This window comes from Camelina sativa, chromosome 1 (assembly GCF_000633955.1).
Source record: "Camelina sativa cultivar DH55 chromosome 1, Cs, whole genome shotgun sequence".
In the NCBI taxonomy this organism is placed as follows: Eukaryota; Viridiplantae; Streptophyta; class Magnoliopsida; order Brassicales; family Brassicaceae; genus Camelina; species Camelina sativa.
Window position 1 is genome coordinate 3,888,151 of NC_025685.1, and position 20,741 is coordinate 3,908,891.

At 34.1% G+C, this 20,741-nt stretch overlaps 6 protein-coding genes across 7 annotated transcripts; 2 read left to right on the top strand and 4 right to left on the bottom strand.

Annotated features, from left to right (window-relative positions):
- LOC104759262 (germin-like protein subfamily 3 member 2) lies at positions 172 to 1,038 on the bottom strand. The gene has a single exon (XM_010482239.2). It carries the CDS (start codon positions 1,014 to 1,016, stop codon positions 333 to 335), a length of 684 nt encoding a protein of 227 aa, XP_010480541.1. The 5' UTR covers positions 1,017 to 1,038; the 3' UTR covers positions 172 to 332.
- On the bottom strand, positions 6,520 to 6,915 carry LOC104759357 (40S ribosomal protein S28-1). The gene has a single exon (XM_019245451.1). It carries the CDS (start codon positions 6,912 to 6,914, stop codon positions 6,720 to 6,722), a length of 195 nt encoding a protein of 64 aa, XP_019100996.1. The 5' UTR covers position 6,915; the 3' UTR covers positions 6,520 to 6,719.
- LOC104759418 lies at positions 12,510 to 13,301 on the top strand. Its single transcript, XM_010482371.1, has one exon. The coding sequence runs from the start codon at positions 12,574 to 12,576 to the stop codon at positions 13,099 to 13,101; it is 528 nt and encodes a 175-aa protein (XP_010480673.1). The 5' UTR covers positions 12,510 to 12,573; the 3' UTR covers positions 13,102 to 13,301.
- Positions 13,388 to 15,669, bottom strand: LOC104759504 (heme-binding-like protein At3g10130, chloroplastic). Its single transcript, XM_010482438.2, has 8 exons — positions 15,366 to 15,669; positions 15,197 to 15,283; positions 15,046 to 15,116; positions 14,850 to 14,951; positions 14,647 to 14,751; positions 14,182 to 14,317; positions 13,691 to 13,800; positions 13,388 to 13,603 (listed from the first exon to the last, which is right to left on the bottom strand). The coding sequence occupies exons 1-8, from the start codon at positions 15,637 to 15,639 to the stop codon at positions 13,529 to 13,531; spliced, it is 960 nt and encodes a 319-aa protein (XP_010480740.1). The 5' UTR covers positions 15,640 to 15,669; the 3' UTR covers positions 13,388 to 13,528.
- LOC104759575 (anaphase-promoting complex subunit 6-like) lies at positions 15,862 to 20,139 on the top strand. Of its 2 annotated transcripts, XM_010482509.2 has the most exons (17): positions 15,862 to 16,211; positions 16,352 to 16,486; positions 16,715 to 16,788; positions 17,044 to 17,083; positions 17,265 to 17,310; positions 17,437 to 17,516; positions 17,673 to 17,845; positions 17,938 to 18,063; positions 18,313 to 18,387; positions 18,476 to 18,601; positions 18,760 to 18,829; positions 18,933 to 19,015; positions 19,150 to 19,263; positions 19,346 to 19,445; positions 19,547 to 19,582; positions 19,685 to 19,795; positions 20,047 to 20,139. In XM_010482509.2, the coding sequence occupies exons 1-16, from the start codon at positions 15,966 to 15,968 to the stop codon at positions 19,787 to 19,789; spliced, it is 1,629 nt and encodes a 542-aa protein (XP_010480811.1). In that variant the 5' UTR covers positions 15,862 to 15,965; the 3' UTR covers positions 19,790 to 19,795; positions 20,047 to 20,139. The 2 variants fall into 2 exon arrangements, with proteins under 2 accessions (XP_010480811.1, XP_010480855.1); XM_010482553.2 differs by lacking the exon at positions 18,313 to 18,387.
- Positions 19,852 to 20,540, bottom strand: LOC109132197 (pathogen-related protein-like). The gene is made up of 3 exons (XM_019243384.1): positions 20,517 to 20,540; positions 20,262 to 20,459; positions 19,852 to 20,167 (listed from the first exon to the last, which is right to left on the bottom strand). The coding sequence occupies exons 1-3, from the start codon at positions 20,538 to 20,540 to the stop codon at positions 20,012 to 20,014; spliced, it is 378 nt and encodes a 125-aa protein (XP_019098929.1). The 3' UTR covers positions 19,852 to 20,011.

Sequence of the window (20,741 nt, forward strand, 5' to 3'; positions counted from 1 at the left end):
TCTCACATATAGGTTGAAAATTATAGTAATATAGTTAGCATCACAATATATTTGAGAAGGTTTGTAACCTTAAGAGCCTTATAAAAAAGAAACCGGCATTGGTTTTGATATATTTTGTGGATTGGAGTTGTCAAATTACAAAGCTGGTGAGTGATGTTACCAAACTTAATATAGGTCAATCAATAATAATTTCATGTAGAAAGAAACTATCAACATGCATAAAGACGACCGTATTTGGGGTCAAAAATATAAATAATAAAGTGATCAAGAACGATTACTTAAAGATAAATAACTTAACAAGTTCCATATAATAATCCCCTTAAGAGAAAACATCAATGTTCATTAGACATGACAGGATCAAATCTTTTCTTCAACGTACCAATCTGCTTAATACTCATCCCAAAAGCTTTCATAAGCAACTCCTCATTGATCCCTGACCCAAAAACCACCGACGGTATCTTCTGAATCCCAGGGCTTTGGCTATTTAGTCCAGCGAGGATAGTGGCCGTAACATCTCCGACGTTCATCTGAAAATGTACAAGCCCTTTTGGGTAAACCATCATTTCTCCTTCTTCCATCACTTTGGCGTAAACCTTATTGTTCGAGTCAACAAAACCGGAGTAAACCCGTCCTTTAACCAAGTGAGCTACTTCTGTGGCCCGTGGATGGTAATGTGGCGGGTTTATGGATCCGGGTTTGAGATCAGCCCTGACAAACGACAAGCCTAATGTGTTAAGTCCCGGGAAGTTTGTCGGGCTTACAGGCAGGGTGGCGAACCCCGTCTCAGTAAAGTTCCCAGCGGTTTTTAGACCGGAAAAGACAAAATCTTCGGTGGTTACTTCGGAGGAGTTTTTGCAAGGGAGGTTGGTAGAGAAGTGATGGTCATGATGAGGAGATGTCATAGGTTTCGGTATACAGAAGTCTTGGATCGGATCAGGGTCTGAAGCTAATGTGAAGCATACATTAAAACAGAGAAGAAGAAGAGCTTTTAGAAAGAACAGAGTGTTTGCTTCCATTTTACTTGAGGTGTGGAGAAGCGTTGTGTTATGTCCGGTTTAAATAGGCATTATTTGGAGATGGAGGGGGTAAATATTATGGTTTCAATTTCCGGTACATTGCTTGGTACTGTTGATTAATCAAAACCAGATTGCCATACTTGATACTGTGAAATTGTACCAAATGTAAAACCATGTTTGGATATGTGATTTTGGTTATCTATGGGAGTGGTTAGGCCGGTACATTGACTGATAAACCCTTTTTTGGGCTTGATTGACAGATCTCTAATAGAATTTACTATTCGTCGATGTAAATCAAAGATACAAATTAATCCCAAAACAATAGAATTGCGAATAAAAGTTGAAATATAACTGGAGTCCATGGTTCTGATCCTGGTGTCATCCCCGGTTTATAATGTGATTTTGGTTAAGGCTTAACCAAATGGACAAACGAGTCTTGGTGTGGTCCAAAATCTATCACTTGGGTTGAAACAGAGGCACGTATTAGGCGTGCTATGTGCGCATGCCATGATATTCAAAATGATGAATTTGTTTGCCTAAGCTTTATCTATTTATTTTATATATGGATATTATAAAAAGATTAATATCCAAGGCATGAATAATTAGAGAGACACAAACATTTTTTTCGGTGTTGAAAAGGTTTAAGAAGAGAATAAACAACCTCAAATGTTTCTTAATTTGTCATCTCTATCGGATTAAGTTGATCACACATCTTTTTAAACCAAATATCTTTAAATTGAGTTAATTACATGATCACAGTGATGGTGAGAAAGGCATGCGATGAAATTTGCTTTTCTTATGCTTGTGAAGGAAGTAAAATAAATAAATCAGGAGGTGATGATGAACAATAGCTCCCATCATCATTATGTTTCGTATATCCACAAATAGTATTTTACTATTTTCTAAAATATATATATATTTTTTTTTAACACTTCGTTCTCATTCATTCAATGATTCAGAATCTTATACAAGAGTTAGATAGATTAGAATTACACCAATACTGAGCAAATTAAAATACACATCCACAAATACATAACCTAACAATAAAAAAACGATAGAGAAGCGACTTTCCACGATGCTTTGAATAACGAAGCCTTACTCGCCAACAGATTATTAAACATGTTTCTTTCTCTCTCTAGAATTAATCCCAAAATTATGACATCGTCCTTCTTGCCTATCTTCTCATAGAAGAAATTCCATAGTTGTCTTATATCACTGGTGATACTCAAAATCTTCTCTTGCATTATTTCTTCCAGTCTCCATAGAATTGTTATGCCTAGATCCCACAATCGCCGATCGATATGCCATAAAACTCTGTGGACTTTACTCAATCCCTTCTAGTGATGGGGATTGTGGAAATCAGGCATCATAAAAAATCAAGAGATTGTTCACGAAGATAATAGGCTCGTCGTGTGTGAAGCCAGGAGACCAATACATTTTAACGAACCATGAATAAATAGCCTCCCAAAACGGAAGAAGATGCTGGAAACGAAAGTGATTCCACTTGCTAAATGAACATTTCCAAATCGAAATTACATAAACGATTTGCTTGAGAGGACACCGGTTAATACCCCCTGCTTCCCAATTTGGCATCGATTTTTTATGAAACTGAGAATCGATTGTGAACACAAACACAAGCGTTGCCAACATCCAGAAAAAGGAGATAGATCGGAAAAAATTCCGATATAATTGGCTGCCTCCCAAGGCAAATAAAAAAACAGGAGAAAAACAAATCAATAAAAAAAATAAAGAAGAACCACCGGCAAATACCGGCGGCCTGTAAAAGCCAATGACAGAAACGGTTGTGAAGATCGCCTTTTGTGTCGCTTGATAGAGAGCCAATGATAGTTTTTATTTATTTATCTAAAGATTGTGGACGAAAAGCTAAAATATACTATGAATTATTGAAATTACTGAAAAAACTTACAAGTGAAATTAAAAATTGGGAAGTGAAACGCATCGTTTAATGCAGACCGGACCGGAGTGATTCAATTGAACCGGTTCGTATGGAAGCTACTGTAAGTACAATTCCGACAGATGTCAAAAAGAAAAGAAGTAAGTACAGTATATCGTAATTACATGTTATTCTGATGAAGGCTATGAATGGCTGCTGGTTTTTAATTGGTTTTTAGATTTTGGTTTTTAGCTTTTGGATTTTGGTTTTTGATTTTTTTAGTTTTTGATTTTTGCTGTAGATTTTAGTTTTTGCAAAATCTTGAATGGTGACTTGATTAGTTTTTGGTTTTTATGTATAATAATTATTTTAAAAATAATAAAATAATGATTATAATTTTTATTAAAAAAATAAAAAAATACAATGATGCAGAAAAAAAACATACGTTTATTGCATATAGAAAACACATTACTGCAAAATTACTATCATCATCATCGAGAACTCCATAATGAAATTAGAATAAATATATATTAGAAAAAGAAAAAAAGAAAAAAAGAAAAAGTCACGTTGAAAAACCCACAAAATGTGGTTTTTAGATTTTATGAACAAATGGCTAAAATCTTCCAAAATCTGGTTTTCCTAAATACTAGGAAATCTACTTTTCTTAAAATCGTGAATGGCATAGAAAGTTGATTTTACAGAATCTAAAGCCAAAAACTGCACCAAAATCAGGTGCCATTCAAGGCCGAAGTCTAATTCAAAACGGAGTGACTAAACCTAATCCGAACGGAATCCAATCCAAAACTCTGATTAGACACCCATACTCATTAATATCATTTAGATTATCACAAAGTAATCACTTTTTAAAATATAAATATCAAGTCATAATTTACAGAGTGCGGATGACTTATTAATTTGAACAGTAAAATATAATTAGTAATGTATTGGTGGTGCAGGTACCTAAACCTCAACCGGCTTGACTGGTTCCATACCAGATGAATGGGCTTCAATGCGTCTAGAAGTTTTGTAAGATAATTTGTGAGCTATATACAGTATAACTTCTATAAATTAATAATAGTGAAAATTTATTAATTTTATAGAGTATGAATTTATAGATACATTAATAATTGTTAATCTATGGAGATATTTTCATAATTCGGTAATTTTTTAATTGTTATAATTAATAGTTTCTCAATTACAAAAAAAGTTAACAATTTCATCTATCGAAGTAAACACCAAACAAAAGATAATACAACAAAAATATTAGAAATATGGATTTTAACAAAAATTAATGTAAATTTCAGAAAAAAGAACAGCACAAGTCATATTCTCTAAATTTTCTTATATGTGTAAATATATTTACATAGGGATTTTCTTATATATATATATAGAGAGAGAATTATTAATTTATAGTATTGTTGGGATTATATATTTACATAGGGATTTCAAAAAAAAAAATTTGTTACATTATTGAATTGTTTCAAAAATTACGTGTAAAATTTGTTTTCAATGCAAGAAGCTAGAGGGAAATAAGTTTTCAGGCAGGATTCCTCCCCAAATTGGCAACTTGGTTAATTTAGAGGAACTGTGAGTTTAATTTTTTATTTTTCACGTTTTAAATCAATATAAAGCGTGTTTATAGCTTCAGCTGTAATCAGTTTGTATTCTCAATAAGAAAGAAGGCTTCAGGGTCTTCGGAATAACTTAATAGCAAAAATAAAGAAATAAATGTGCATAATTTTAGCTTAATCTAAGAATAATATAAGCACAATCTAAGAATAACATAAGCATAATATAAGCAACAATATTTATTTCCAGTTTATTTTCAGTTTATACATCCCTAATAAATTAATTGAATTGTTAGATAAATTGAACATTTTAACATATATATATATATATATATATATATATATTTATATGTCTCTCTAATCTGTCCTTGCCAAAAAGACTAAGAGAAATAATAGTTTGCTTAGATAATAATAATCATAATGTAAATGTTAATGATTTAGTTATGGAGTCACACACACACACTATACAAAAAAGATCAAAATAACTAATCTCATTGCAACTGTAGTCAATAACAATTATTATTTTTTGTTTACTCGTACGGCTTCGGACGACACACAAAGACGCATATGGACTCCGGTCATTTCCCCTAAGAAGGTTTAATTCCGAAATGCTAGCTATTTCCAGAACCTGCAAGTGGTAGAATAACACCTGCAGTTTCTAGCTGATCCCAGAGTTGATAACACACATTTACATGGTACTTATTATGACCTTACGAACTTGCATAGAGATGAGTTGGGAACTCATTTCTTTTATGGGGGCCATAGACATTCAGGAGTTCCCCCCCTTACATTGAGTTTGTTATTTCTTTATTTCAGTTTTAGTTTTTTTTTCATTATCAGTTCCTTTTTATTTATTTATATATATTAGTTTGCTTGAGTCTTTTTATGTATGTAAATGTAAATTCTTAATATTTTTGCATGCAACACTATCCCAAAGCTCATAACTTTGATACAATTATAATAAAACGGTTTTATTAAAACCTTTAGCATGGAGTCATACACCTACAAATAAGATCAGGAGAACTAGCCTCCTCGCAAGTGCAATCAGTAACAATTTTTTTTTCCTCTGCAAAAGCTGCCGCGCATGTAGCATTTCTAGCTTTATAGTCACCAGTGCAGATTCGAGCCTCCCATAATCCAGTGATTTTGCACATCTTGGTATTATGAGCTTCCATCTCTATTGTTTTTTTCATCAGTCAATTTAAAAAAAAAAAAAAATGAACAAATGGTATCACAAAATTGAAATTAAAATTATGATGTAGTGATTTCTCCCTTTAATTGATTGTAGTACTAATTTCTCAATCAAATTCCTAAGTTATGCTAGTTAACAAATCAAAGCCAAAAAGAAAAAAGAAAAAAGAAAAAAGATTGATATACTACCTCGAACTGGATTCAAAGCAAGGAACATGATAACACATGAAAACAGAAACAACATCGCAGACCTCATAATTTTGATAAATGATTAAGCTGTTTAAGGAAACGAAATTGGATGATGAGATGTTTTTGTGAAAGATTTGACTATATTGCTTGAGTTTGTCCAAAAAAATAAAAGACTATATTGCTTGAGTTTATAATGTTCTTTTTGACTGTTGACCCAACTTCTATTCATATATATATATGCGTTACTCTCTCTGAGATGTTTCAGTTAGCTTCCAAATACGTACTGTAGATGCCTATATTGTTGTGTGGTTGAAGCCGATTCAATTTTCCGGTACATTTATTGGTTACGGTTGAACAACCATGTTTGAAGATGGTTTGATCTCCACACAATAGTTGATGTGATTTTGGTTTATTAATAGATTGTTTCTTCGTTGCTAAATGTTTAAAAAGAGAATTCAATCAATGGCCAATTACAATCTCAAGTGAACTAATGTTCAGCTCAGACTGTTGACCGAACACCGTAACACGTTGACTCATTGATTTACAGAGTTGACCATTTCAATCTTAAATAATGATGTTCATACTATCTGATTTGGCTCGATATGTTAGTACTAGTTTTACAAATCATCAGTAACAACAAAACTATTCATACACCAAGATCAACTTGAGCCATCCAATGTTTTACTTCTTCATTACTCAAATCAAAATATCTAACTGAAACAGAGTAGAATGCATCAGTCTTTGATGATTTAAAGTTTACATAGAGAAAACAAAAACATAGAATTCATCAACTACCAAAACAATAACATCTTTGTTTCTTCTTTAAAGCAACCAAAAAAACTTTTGGCAAGAGCAAAAGAATCAACGGAGTCTTCTGGCTTCTCTCTCGGACTCGAGCAGGGTGAGAATATCTCCCTCTCTGACTGGTCCTTTGACGTTCCTCATGATGTAACGGTCTGAGTCAGTGAACTTCACTCTAACCTGAGTCACTTGACCCCTTGATCCAGTCCTTCCCATCACCTTCACAACAACAGCGTGCTTGATCTGAGAATCCATCCTGATTCAACAACCCAAAAACAATCAGAAACGAGTTTTACAAAAGGTTGAATCACAAAAGATATATATTCACATTTGAATCAGAAATGTATAACTTTTATAAAGCAATCAGCTCAGGAGTACAGCATATACAAAAACAGCAGAGAAAGCACTACTCAATCTGTTCTCAGTTGCAAATGCAGAAACTAACAGCACTTAGGAACTTGCAACACTTAAGATTACGAAGCTATCAAAATCACATTTAACTGAAACGAACTAGAGATCACATGAATGTAACCTATTCATTATATATAGCAATGTACATTAGAATCAGACTAAAACATCAAAGCAATAGACTTTAAGAGATAAACTTCAAAACCCAGATGTAGAAAACTCAAGATATCATCTCTATGCTTTTTGAAAAGCCAGTAAATGAGATTTTCTCAATCAGTCTCAATTTTTTCTAAATCCTCCTATCCTAATGTAAGAACCCTAACATTTCTTAAGCTCAAAAGCTTGGTTTCTCAATGAATCAGGAGCTAAACTGATATCTAACAAAGCAGGAGACGATAACTGTATACAGATCATAAACGACTCTAAATGATTTCAGAATAAGATAATCAGAAGCAAAAACATATAGAAAACGATCTCTATACGCAGGAATCGAGATAAAACAAGTAATGAGTGAGATGAAGAGAACCTGTTAGAGAGGCTCTGCGGACGGGTTAGAGCTTTAGCGGCGATAAGAGTGAAAGCTCAGAAGATAGAAGATAATAGAAAGAACCCTAATTTCGAGAGACGCGATCAGAACTTTATAGATATTGTACCAAAAGTCAAAATCAGGTTATAAATCCTTGACCCGGTTTTAAGACCGTAACCAGTTCAATTTAATCCCATACCGAACCGGTTCTTTTATTGTCTCGACAAAGAATTTGACGGTTATTGGAGTTACTGCCTATTACAAACCTTTAATCTCATCATGTATATTAAATAGTAATATGAGAATTAAAATCGTTTTTTTTTTGACATCCAAGAAAATGTAACCTTATGACTTTAATATTGGACAGCCTTATACTTCTTTAGTATTGTATAAGGTTGCATTTCTTAACAATTAACCTATGGTAAAAATATTTTTTTTTTTTACAGCAATGGTCAAAGTAAACGAATAATTACATCAGGATATTAGAAAAACTGAATGATTAAAAAAAATTCCTGAAAAAATAATAATTGGGAACCTAGTAATAATAAATACAACAATAACAAAACTTAGACGCATCTAAAATTTTCAATCTATATATAGCTCGTTAATAAAAAAAATCAAGTGTGGTGAAAAATAACAACAATTTCATATATTAATAATATAACCAATTCATCAAAGTTTAGGAAAAAAAAAAGAACATTAAAAATAGAAATATGTCACCCAATATATTTTGGAAAGGGTGAAAATTAATTGAGAACCAAATAAGCAAATAATAATAAATAAAGAGATAAAAAACATTTTAAATATCCAAATTCTCATAATATAATATAATATCTATGAAAACAATGATTTTTTTTTGCAAAAGCAAACTGAGGATTTTGTTTAGATATATATATATACACACATATATGTATTTGGTAAATATATATGTATATACACAATAATATAAATATATGGACTACAAGGAAAATAACAAAAAACTTTATTTTGATGATGAATTTAATAAAATGTAATAAATTGGGTATGGTAAAGTAAGGGAAAAATGATATGCAAAAGATGTGCATAATGATTAATGAATAAGAAGGAGGTTAATCATTAACAGTTAATGAGATGAAAAAAAGTAAATACCTAGCTTATGATTAAGTGAAATATGAATATATGATAGATGTGAAGGACATAATAGTAGTTAAGGTGATGTGATCCATCATTTCTTAATTTCTTTTTGTTGTCGTTCATTTGATTAATATGAATTTAAATGTCAATATTAGAAAAGATCTAGGAATTTTCTTTAGTTTCTATATGTGATTAGTAGTAGTGATTTCTCTAATTAGCAATAAAATATTATTTTGCCAACAGTTAGTAAGCTGATTCAAAACTTTGGCCATAACGTTTGTCTTAAAATTTTAATATTCAATTTACAGATATTACATTTATTTTTTAATATGAACCCCACAAAATCTAGTAGACCTTTTGGTGTCTCCAATCCAAGTCATAACCAAGTAGTTAGATCCATATATAGTTTCTAAATATCTACATTTTTATGTTTGATAACGATTAAAAGTATTATATTAATATCAAATTCTCACGAATATATATATATATATATATATATATATTTTTTTTTTTTCGTCGAAATTAAATTTTATTAACTAAAAAAAATCAAAATGCAAATTGTTGGCAAGCCAAATAGGCGGATTACAGTTAGCACCATAAAATTAGAATTATTAGTACACTCTAACTTTGCTATATGTCAGCAACACTATTAGAATGTCGCTTGACATGAGTAAAACTTATAGATATGAATTTTGAAGCCCAAAATTGTATGTTTGACAATATCCCTATATATGTTGTGTATTAAAATTTGACTGTCGTTTTTTTAGTATGTGCCAAAGCTTATGTTTCCATAGGTGAACTTGTAATTTGTAAACAGAGGAATCCCATGACTTTGTAAGAAATCTGTTACATGATACAATATTACTATTCATTGTAGATAATAATAATTATTTTACTGATATTAATCTGTATGTTTTATCATCGTTCATCATGATATCAAAATTACTGATCGTATACCATTTAAGTTATATTTTAAATCATTATTGATGTTATTCCATTTATTATTGTATAGATGACTTTTTTTCCCTTCAGTATAGATGACTATACCACCTAATCTAAATCAGTATAGATGACTATACCACCTAATGTAGTGTTAAACTAATTATTATTCATGTTTTTCAAAAAAGAACAGGCTTGTTTATGTATATTATAATTATCATGATGTGGAACTTGGTGATGAGATTTGTATGCATAGAAATTCATGATATGGATGCATAGGGTATCATTCATCATATTTTACAACAACAACAAAATTTCCATCTGTATCATGTTAAAATATTTCTGCCGCCACCACTAAATGGGGGGAGTGCACTCATCAGTGCCCTACATTGTAAGCAAAGGCAAATCAAATCCTTTATTTAGTCATTTTTTAATTTATCTTTGGCTTAGATCATCATTCATCAACATCCACTATATTACCAAAGAAAGAAAAAAACAACCCTAGATTTTTCTTCTTTACCCACCCATGAATTGTATGTTTTTTTCTTAATCCTTACCTCTTTATCTTTTGAGATTTTTAAATCAACGGTCAACGAAAAAGTTAAAACCCACATTCAGTAAAAAAAAAAAAAGGACATAACTTTTGCCGACCAAAAGAAAAAGGAAAGTAAATAATATATCTAAACCCACCTATGGTCTCTCCAATACGTTAATTATGCACTTGGTATGATTATCGTATCATATGTATTGGGATTAATATGAATCCATACCTAAAAATTCTCGTTTACAAAGGAAAAATATATACAGAATACGAAACATGCTTCATTGGTGGAACCTATTATGGAACCCACTTTAACATCGTAAGCACTTAAAACTTAGTTGATGAAATGGACCACACTACCCAAAAATATCAACTTTGCAGAAGCTTACGTTATCAAGAGGGGGCAAGTACGTAGGATTATATGTATAAATGTGTATATGTGAGATAGTGATGGATATAGAAACTTTGGTGAAACTACTAGCTAGGCAAGAAGTAGATAGATAACTAAGTTTGTAAAGAGTGTTCGGTTTTCTTGTTATAGATTAGGCTATGTATATGCCTTAACGGTCCAGTATTTCTTTGTGCAAGTATAACAGATGACGTCAAAATTTATTTTAGGCAGACCCGAATGCTTACTTCTTTTGGGATCACAAGAAATCAAGTTTGGCGAATAGCCAAAATAAAGAGTACGTAATTTACCAAATTCAAGCGTGCAAGAGATCGATTTGATTATTTTCCTTTTTGGAATTTATTAGGATATATACCCACGTACGTTATGAAAACTAAGTTTTGGATGAATTTTACGCATGGATCTTGTTCGCTTGGTTTGACTTATTATAAGCTAGATTCGTAGCAAACGGTGTTCGAATCAACAACATGTTAAAGATCCGACGTTACGAAAGACACAATACCGAGTCAAGCTATATAGCTTTGAGCAACAATTCAAAACTACAATAAAAATCACAAAACTTGAGTTAATGCAAACAAATGAGGATATTGCAATGCAAATCTATTGACAGTGCACATATCTATCTAAAGGTATAGCGTTTTTACTAATCATTTTAACAAAAGCAATTATAACATGACGTATAGTGAGAACAGAGATTAGTATAGGAGAAAGTGGGACTTGCATGCGCATATTAGCAATTAAGAGAAATTGGAAATATTTCTCAATATTCAATGTAAGAATGATTATAGAAATCAAGTTGTGGTTCGAATTTGGAAGTGACATCCACTCATCAAAAGTCATTTGGACTCCTTTTGTGGTCCTCCTAGCTAGAGTCCTAGTGGCTCCACCTTATGAAGTAGGCAAGCCTCCGCTACAATCCTTTTCTTTTTGGTCAATTGATTGTGAATGGTTGTAAGTTGTAACAGTTGAATCTAGTGTGGTTAGACGTTCACTAACGTATAAATATGGTTGGTGTAATGCAATCACAAAAGTGTTAAATTCTTTCCAATACAGATTTAGTCAATTCTATTTATAAACATAACGTGGTCTGCTTTAGTGTTTAGTTCTATCGATGCGGCAAATGAATGTTCCTAAATCTTTAATCTTTTCTTTTTCCTTAACAAACGAAGAGAAATTATATATGTGACCACCATCCTTATTAATTTAACCGACATGAAATGAATCATTATTAATCAAACAACTTGAATATACAAAACTAGTTTAACATTCTCTTATAAGTTATAAGTGACACTAGTTCAATTCTTTAAAAGAACAATATATATATATATATATATATATATATATATATATATCTTTCAACAAGAACATGGGGAGTCATTAAACAATATAATATTGAAGGGTTTGGTGATAAATGTAATTTTAATCTAATCAATTTGAGTATCTTATACCACTTACATAACTCATGAACATACACTTTGGATGCATGCTATGGTGCGGTGATGCACGACATGCAACTTTGGAGGATACCATCCGTTGGGGACATTCAGCCTAACTACGTTTCATTGATTCAAATCCTTTTACTTGATATATTCTGACCACACTAGTCACATTTACCACCTTTTACACCACAACTACTAACTACAACTAATATTACAAGATATTTATCTACATTCGATTAGTTTTATTTTTGTTAGGAGATCCAATTTTTAAAAATATATAATTAGGAGAGCACCACCCGACCACACCCCCACCACGAAAGATATAAACACTTTTAAAAATGAGATAAAGATCAATTAGGGGTCCATCTGAGATAAGGGCATTTTCATGAATACTCTCGAAGTGCAAGGGCATTTACATAACCGTAAGCTCTATAAGTATGTGCAAACAGAAGTCTCCAAAAAACTCAAGAGACGAAAAAATATAATCTCTTAAGCATTAGTTTTATCTACAAAAGAAATCACAAACTAAAGTAATAAGTATGGGGAACTGTTTAGTAATGGAGAACAAAGTGATAAAGATAATGAGAAACGATGGGAAAGTAGTTGAATACAGAGGACCCATGAAGGTTCATCACATCCTCACCCAATTCTCTCCTCACTACTCCCTCTTTGACTCTCTCTCCAACAATTGCCATCTTCATCCACAAGCCAAGCTTCTCTGTGGTCGTCTTTACTATCTCTTGCCCAAGGAGACGACCACAACCAAGAAGAACATGAAGACGATGAAGAAAGTCAGATTTTCAATTCCAGAGGTGGATAAAGAAGAAGAAGAAGATGATAGATTAACAGATTGTGGAGACAACACTAAGGAGAAGACTAATGGAGTTGTGAGAGTGAAGATGGTTGTAAGTAAGCAAGAGCTTGAGAAGCTGCTTCAAGGAGGCTCAGTTCATGATATGGTTTATAGGACTCTTGCTAAGCAACATCTTTGTGATGATGGTGGTGACGATGATGAGTGTCATAAAGGTTGGAGACCTTTGTTAGATAGCATTCCTGAAACTAATTAGCCCATAGGATGTTCATATCTACATATATGTGACATATACTTATATATATACATACAATGATAACAGAGACTCAAAGCTTGTTCAAGAGAAAAAAGAAACACATGTAATTCCCAGATACACTGCTCCAACTTCCAAGTGTAATAGATGCAACCCCTTTTGTAGAATGTTCAAAGTTTGTATCAAAACAAGAAAACGGGAATTTGTTAAGATGGAATTTGTTTTTATTTTTAAAGCCTATAGGCATCTCTAGTGGCCTATAAGCAAAGCAAAGATCCATAATGGTGGGTGAAGAAAATGGCTTCACAGAGACCATTTATTAATAATTACTACTCATTTTCAATTATTCAAGTAAACGCGTTTTTTCTTTAGCACAGATGTTTGAACTGTGTATGTATATACATGTATGTATGTACTAGAGATGAGGGGGTTAATCTTCTTTGGTTTCAACTTCGAGAGAGACCTCGTTGCGGCGCATAAATGGGAGAGTGAATGGTGGATTATACTGCAGGAAATGAACTCATTAGTGTCAGTAGAGAGTCTAAGACATAAGATTCGATTTTCATTATTTTAATTATGATTGTTGATGAACCTGTGCAACTTCAACTGAAACTCCATCTTTCACTCGAAACTTCTTGTCATTTTGAAGAGCTCTCCTTAGCTCTTGCTCCCGTTTCTCAATCTCTTCATCGGTAACATAGCCTGAAAACAAAGTTGATTTTGTTCACCGATAACAACAAAAATCTGAGTATGTTAGATGCTTTAAGAGGTACCCTCTGAAAGACAACTATTCCAAACCATGATGAATATGTAATAATCATTATTATGTGTTTACATGTCAAGGTTGTGTACTGTATATTACACATTAGACTAGACATTACTATCTTAGAGAATTCATTAGCTTCAAGAAAAACACTTGTTCTTCATTGTAGCAAATTTGTGCTGAAATTTTTGACCTCATGTTGCAATCATGAGAAGACAGGCATATATAAATGGAACTGGTTTGGTGTTCTCTGGTCTATATCATTGATTATTCAAACTAGAGTATCATCAGACGTGGAAGTGAAATCGAGTATCCTTTACCTGAGAAGGCGACAAGAGCAACAATCTTTCGTGGCACCTCCTGAATTTTGACTGAAGGATCTTTTGGCAATGGCAAATTCGAACCATACTTTGAGGGCATGACAAAAGACATCCGCCACTGGTTTTGATCTTTAGCCTGAAGCAACAGTATACATGCAAATAAATAAGATACTACAAAACTAGGAGTAAGACCGAGAACAAGATAAAAGATGAATCAGAGACAATTTCAGAAAACATTTATTGTACATAATAGGAAAATAATACTATCCACTATCACTGATATAGACTCTAAAGCATAGGAGTGTGATGCTCTCAGTAACAATCAACTAGATATGGTAATAAACAGAAGAAACTAACTAACTCAAAGCTACTCCAATTCTCCAAATTATGCTATCTATGTTAAAATAAGCTGAGAACTTCCAAAAAAGAGACGCTCCATGATCCATTGATGAGATATAATAATACCTTGCTAGTTATCACCGGAGTTGTCATTTCCATCTTCTCTCCAACAGATTGGACTTTACGAGTAACAACAGGGGTCGTCATCTCCATTTTCTCTTTTATTGTGTTCTAATGAAAAACAAAAGTATCCAAATTTAAAGCAAAACAACAATTCAAAATCATACAAAAGATGCAGCAAAATCCATAAGGAATGCCTTCATAAGTACCTTACCAAAGAGGTACTCAGCTAACACATTGAAAGACTTAGAAGGACCATAGAAGTCAAATCCATTTTCCCCTGGCATAGTAGTCTCGGCCACAAAATAAGGCTGTTCCAAATTCATAACATCAAACTAACTAAGACCCCAGTTTAAAACAGAGAGTCTGAGTGAAACCACCAAGATAATAGAAATTAAGAACAACCTCGACTTCTCTAATCTCGTACTTGTCTGTCTTACTTAGAACTTTGAAATCCATTGTCTCGAGATCAGGAACTACAGAAAAAAAAAAAAAAATTCAAGCTTTAACAAATAAAAAGTGAACACAAAGCTAAACAATTAAGCTACAAACTAACCAGACATCAAAGCTTCTTCAAGATTAGAGCTATTGAAACTCTTGGGAAACACGTATTTCGCAGTCTCCACCACCAAATCAGCCAAAACTACAATGGAATTTGACAATGGCGAAGCTCAGATACAGAAAAATTACGGCAATAGAAAGACTATGAAAGACGGAACATTTACGGCGTTGGGAGACAGAGGACGCCTGAGAGGCGAGAGCAAAGACAAGAGAAACCCTAGATTCAGTGGCGGACACTACGGCTGCTTGACTCTGCCGTTGTTGCCTCGTAGCTCTGTTCATAGCCATCACTCTCTCCGTTCTGACGCCGGAGCAAACAATTGAGCATCTCTGGCTATGGTTCCGATACGAATTGAGATCGATTGAGAATTTCGTGTGAGACGAAGAGAGAAGAGAAAGGGATGATGATGATGCAATGGAGGAGCTGATGATCATCATCTCTCTTCTTCGCAATCAATCAATCTTTGGAATTCCCATAAACAAAACAAAATAATATTTATTTATTTAACGACCGCTCGATTTTTTTCCTAAACGATGCCGTTTGGTTGGACGGTGGACCTATCCATACATCAAACCGGTAAATTTCTTGCTACGAACCAATCGGTTTAATACGGTTTTCTTTTATTATTATAATTACACTCTCCCGCCGAGGCTCTTGGCTTTGTCTCGACGACTGAGAGAAAACGGAGTCGCACAATTTTCCGATTATCCCAAATTATTTTGTTTTTGTTGAGATCTTTTGCTTAGATTCTGGTGAGGAAGCTATGAGGGAAGAAGAAATTGAGAAGATCCGAGGCGTGGTTCGAGACTGCGTAAGTAAGCATTTGTACTCGTCGGCCATCTTCTTCGCCGACAAAGTAGCGGCACTCACCAATGACCCAGCTGACATTTATATGCAAGCTCAAGCTCTTTTTCTCGGCCGACATTACCGACGCGCCTTTCACCTTCTCAACGCCTCTAAGATTGTCCTCCGAGATCTTCGATTCGTTTACCTCGCCGCCAAATGCCTCGTAATTCCGATTTCTCCCTTCTTCTTCTATCTAATTATCTATTTCTCGTGGGATGGGATTAGGAATTACAGATTGTTTCGCTTGATTAGAGGAGGGTTTTAGGGTTTATCGGGTAAATTATGTGTGTGTCGTCTCTTCAGGAGGAATTGAAGGAATGGGATCAGTGTCTCTTGATGCTTGGTGATGCTAAGGTTGATGAAGATGGAATTGTCTATGATGCCAAAGATGGTAACGTCATAGATTTTGATAAACATGCAGAGGACCGAGAGATTAATGTAAGTTAGATTTTTTTTTTTTTACTCTATTCAAATGTATTCCCATACGTCATTCTAGATGTACTGTAGGTAGTAGTAGTATACGACTTTAGAAGGTTTACTTAGTGAAATTTCTTTTGGAATAAAATTAATCGGTATGACTAATATATACGGTTTCTCCACTATACCATCTGAGGTTGAAGGTTTTGCAAGTACCTGCACTGATATATGTGGGGTTGTCTTTTGCAGATTTCATCGGCAATATGCTTCTTAAGAGGGAAAGCATATGGAGCGTTACAAAACCGTTCTCAGGCTCGACAATGGTCAGTGAGCCTTCTTTCACTTATCTTTCTTGTTCAGGGGATCATTTGCATTTTGATGATTTTGAGAGACTGATCTTATTGAGTTTGTGGTGTAACATGATCTGAGAGCATGTATTTAAGTTTCACTGAACTGCTAGTAGGAAATATTAGGATCTTCTTGTGTAATCTGGCTGATCCATCTATCATGATTGAGTGGTGTGTGGGAATCTCGAACTCCATATCCATTTAACTCATTAGTTTCGGTTGGTTTTGCAGGTACAAAGCTGCTATAAAGGCTGATCCTCTGTGCTATGAGGTACTTTTAGCGCCCTAGTCAATTGCTGCATGTTATTTTTAGTTACCATGGGAAGTTGCAAAGCTAATGTGGGAAGATAAAATTCTCTTCATCACTGTATAGTAGTAAAAAACCTGATGTAGCTCTTGTAGTTATCAGAAAACTGTTACATGGATGTGATTTCTGTAATCTATCCTTTCAGGCTTTGGAATGCCTCATTGAAAGTCATATGCTTACATCTGAAGAAGGTGAGTTATAGTTTTTTAGCTTTTTCATTCTTCTTCATTTTATCGTCTTATTTGTTTCATGTTGCAGTCGTTTACATGATTAGAAGTTAACTGAGACTTCAATTGACTTTTATTACATAAATTCAGAATCGAGTCTGCTTTCCTCACTGCAATCTAGTCCAGAAGACGGATGGCTCTCGTCTTTCTATTCATGCTTGATAAAGAAGGTAAACATTTCTATGTTGTACAGTGTTGATTCGATGTGGCAATAGTTATGTGGCGCTTATATTTGGAATTTGCTTGCTGATTCTCTACTCTGCTAATTTCTATTGGCAAGCATCTTTCCTTTTTCTTCTTGGTCCTTACTAGTTCTTCATGTCCAGTATGACAAACAGAGCACGATAGATGCTAAGTTCAAGAAGCTTGAGAACGAAAGTGGTAGTGTCTCTGGATCATCGATGATCACATTGGCTAATAACACTGATCTGTTGGCCTGTAAAGCTGAGTACTACCATCAGTGCTGTGAATATCAGAAGTGTTTCGAACTAACCTCTGCGTAAGTTGTATAGTACTGCTGAGACTAAATTTTGAGCAATATGAAACTTGAATGATTATAGCAATGTGATCTCTTTTGGTCTTATTTGACAGACTCCTTGAGAAAGATCCTTTTCATTTGAAGTGCACCTTGGTACATTTGGCCGCTGCCATGGAACTTGGTAATTCAAATGAGCTTTATCTAATGGCGTGCAATTTGGTAAAAGACTACCCTTTAAAGTGAGTATAAAATTTACATACTCAAGCTATATGGCCAGTGGGTGAGCATGTCAATATAGTTTTTATCCCAATCGCAGCTTGTCAAGACCATGAATCAACTTCAAGAGCATGTTTTTCTGGTTGAATATGTTTTCTTTACTTCATCTCGTTGAACATGTGAAAATGATTTCACATTTTTGTGTCTGAGTCAAATTTGCATGATTCCTTTGCTTGATGCTGTGGTATAAATACTCATATGTGGTTTTGTAGAGCGTTGTCATTGTTTGCCGTGGGTTGTTACTACTATTGTATCAAAAAGTATGCTGAAGCTCGGCGGTACTTTAGGTAATGGCATTATGCAGTCTTGATCAACTCTAGTGGTAGGTGCATGTGTCTGACCTAGTCCCCCATTTATTTTTATATGGTCTTGCAGTAAAGCTACGAGTATAGATGGCTCATTCTCACCAGCTTGGATAGGTTATGGTAATTCCTTTGCTGCCCAAGAGGAGGCTGACCAAGCCATGTCTGCCTATCGCACTGCCGCTAGGCTATTGCCAGGGTAATCAAGTTACTCTTGTTTTCTTCAAAACTAGTGACTGTAAATGTGTGACTTGTGTCCAAAATGAGTCATTCTTAGCCCTCTAGCATTGTAGAAGTGTTCTTATTACGTCACAAATTGTTTTTTACAGGTTGAGTCTTGATATTATCTTGTTCCAGGTGTCATTTGCCAACTCTGTACATTGGAATGGAGTATATGCGAACTCACAGCTACAAGCTTGCGGACCAGGTAACAAGTTAGACAATGCTGTCGGATCTATTCAAACTATATGACTTATTGACTTATCTTTGTGCAAATATTGTATATACTTTGATCCCTTGTCTTTGTCCAGTTTTTCATGCAAGCAAAGGCGATATGCCCTTCGGATCCACTTGTTTACAATGAACTCGGAGTTGTTGCATATCACATGAAAGAGTGCGTTCCTCTTCTATTTACAGTCTACTTATCTCTTGAGATTTCCAAATGCTATTAACGACAAAGCTACACTATAAAATAGGGAAAAGGTAATGATCCAGTAAATTGAGTCAACAACATTAACTATATTTCAGGTATGGTGAAGCTGTGCGGTGGTTTGAGTTGACATTGTCCCATATACCATCTGCATTAACTGAAACCTGGGAACCAACTGTGGTCAATCTTGCTCATGCATATAGAAAGCAAAGGTGTATTTTGGTGCACACACAACTAGCATCTCCTGTTGTGAATGTAATGAAGTTATTGACTCGTGAAATTTCTTATAAACAGAAAGGACCTTGAAGCTATCTCATATTATGAGAAAGCACTTACACTATCGACAAAAAGCTTAAGCACTTATTCCGGCTTGGCTTACACTTACCATTTGCAGGTATTTGAATGTACTTTTAAACGACAGTCATTTCTTTGAAACAATACTTGCGTTGATTATCACATTTTTTCCATTTCCATTTCCATCTCATTCTTGTCTAGGGGAAATTCTCAGCTGCCATCTCATATTATCACAAGGTATACACTCTACTATATATTAGAACTATAATTATTTCCTTAATTTTCTTCTCTGACTGTCGGTGAGCTATACATTTTTCAAAAAAAAATTTCCTATTTCAGGCCTTGTGGTTGAAACCTGATGATCAATTTTGTACCGAAATGTTGAACGTAGCTCTCATGGATGAATGTCATACTGGGGTTGATGCAAAGGTTGAGCTCTGCTAGAAATTGGTCAGTTAAATTAACCGTCTTATTCTAGTTCTTGTTGTAATTTATCTGTACTATCATTGTGACGCCTAACACAACTTATAATTTATTCCATGCATCAATAACCAAGAGACTGTTACAATATATTCTTTAAAGGGTCAAATACACTTCTGCTTTTTAATTTTCTGGTATAAACCAACGTTATACGGACAATAGACATTCATAGATAAATAAAATTTCTTAGTGTGTGAATGGGCAGCTTTTTTTCTCTGCAGTGTTGTCTCCAGTGTCTGTGGTTTTGGTCTCTGATATAGGAGGTCCCTTGAGTAGTCCCCCGAACAGTTCTCCTGGATCATAGTAAATCTCAATCTCCTCTGCTCTAAGCGATTCATCAACCTGTAGAGAACCTCTAGAAGTATGTGAATCCGGATGCTAGAGTTTTAACCATTTTAAGATTAGGAGAGACACATATTCATGCTTCAGACATAACCTTTAGAACTCCTAGACCCAGGAACTGAACCATTTCCCCAGTAGGAGCATGACCTTTGAAAGTTCCTTCAAAGTATCCCCAGTGTCTAAACTTGAAGGCGATAACAGGCGGTCTTGAGTACACATAGAGTACTTCCCATGCAAAGCCGCGTGGTAAAGCAGATCTAAAGGCGTCATGTGATGACTCGAAGCTCTCTTCCTNAAAAAATTTCCTATTTCAGGCCTTGTGGTTGAAACCTGATGATCAATTTTGTACCGAAATGTTGAACGTAGCTCTCATGGATGAATGTCATACTGGGGTTGATGCAAAGGTTGAGCTCTGCTAGAAATTGGTCAGTTAAATTAACCGTCTTATTCTAGTTCTTGTTGTAATTTATCTGTACTATCATTGTGACGCCTAACACAACTTATAATTTATTCCATGCATCAATAACCAAGAGACTGTTACAATATATTCTTTAAAGGGTCAAATACACTTCTG

What these genes read in the sequence shown, in the direction of transcription:
- LOC104759262 (XM_010482239.2), bottom strand. Translation starts at nt 1,016, where the DNA reads ATGGAAGCAAACACTCTGTTCTTTCTAAAAGCTCTTCTTCTTCTCTGT.
- LOC104759357 (XM_019245451.1), bottom strand. Translation starts at nt 6,914, where the DNA reads ATGGATTCTCAGATCAAGCACGCTGTTGTTGTGAAGGTGATGGGAAGG.
- LOC104759418 (XM_010482371.1), top strand. Translation starts at nt 12,574, where the DNA reads ATGGGGAACTGTTTAGTAATGGAGAACAAAGTGATAAAGATAATGAGA.
- LOC104759504 (XM_010482438.2), bottom strand. Translation starts at nt 15,639, where the DNA reads ATGATGATCATCAGCTCCTCCATTGCATCATCATCATCCCTTTCTCTT. An exon ending in GTCCTCTGTCTCCCAACGCC is followed by an intron (nt 15,284 to 15,365) that starts GTAAATGTTCCG and finishes ATTCCATTGTAG; the next exon opens with TTTTGGCTGATTTGGTGGTG. An exon ending in TGCTCTTGTCGCCTTCTCAG is followed by an intron (nt 13,801 to 14,181) that starts GTAAAGGATACT and finishes CTTTGTTTTCAG; the next exon opens with GCTATGTTACCGATGAAGAG.
- LOC104759575 (XM_010482509.2), top strand. Translation starts at nt 15,966, where the DNA reads ATGAGGGAAGAAGAAATTGAGAAGATCCGAGGCGTGGTTCGAGACTGC. An exon ending in GCTACAAGCTTGCGGACCAG is followed by an intron (nt 18,830 to 18,932) that starts GTAACAAGTTAG and finishes GTCTTTGTCCAG; the next exon opens with TTTTTCATGCAAGCAAAGGC. An exon ending in CCATCTCATATTATCACAAG is followed by an intron (nt 19,583 to 19,684) that starts GTATACACTCTA and finishes TTCCTATTTCAG; the next exon opens with GCCTTGTGGTTGAAACCTGA.
- LOC109132197 (XM_019243384.1), bottom strand. Translation starts at nt 20,540, where the DNA reads ATGAGAGCTACGTTCAACATTTCG. An exon ending in TGGGTCTAGGAGTTCTAAAG is followed by an intron (nt 20,168 to 20,261) that starts GTTATGTCTGAA and finishes GGTTCTCTACAG; the next exon opens with GTTGATGAATCGCTTAGAGC.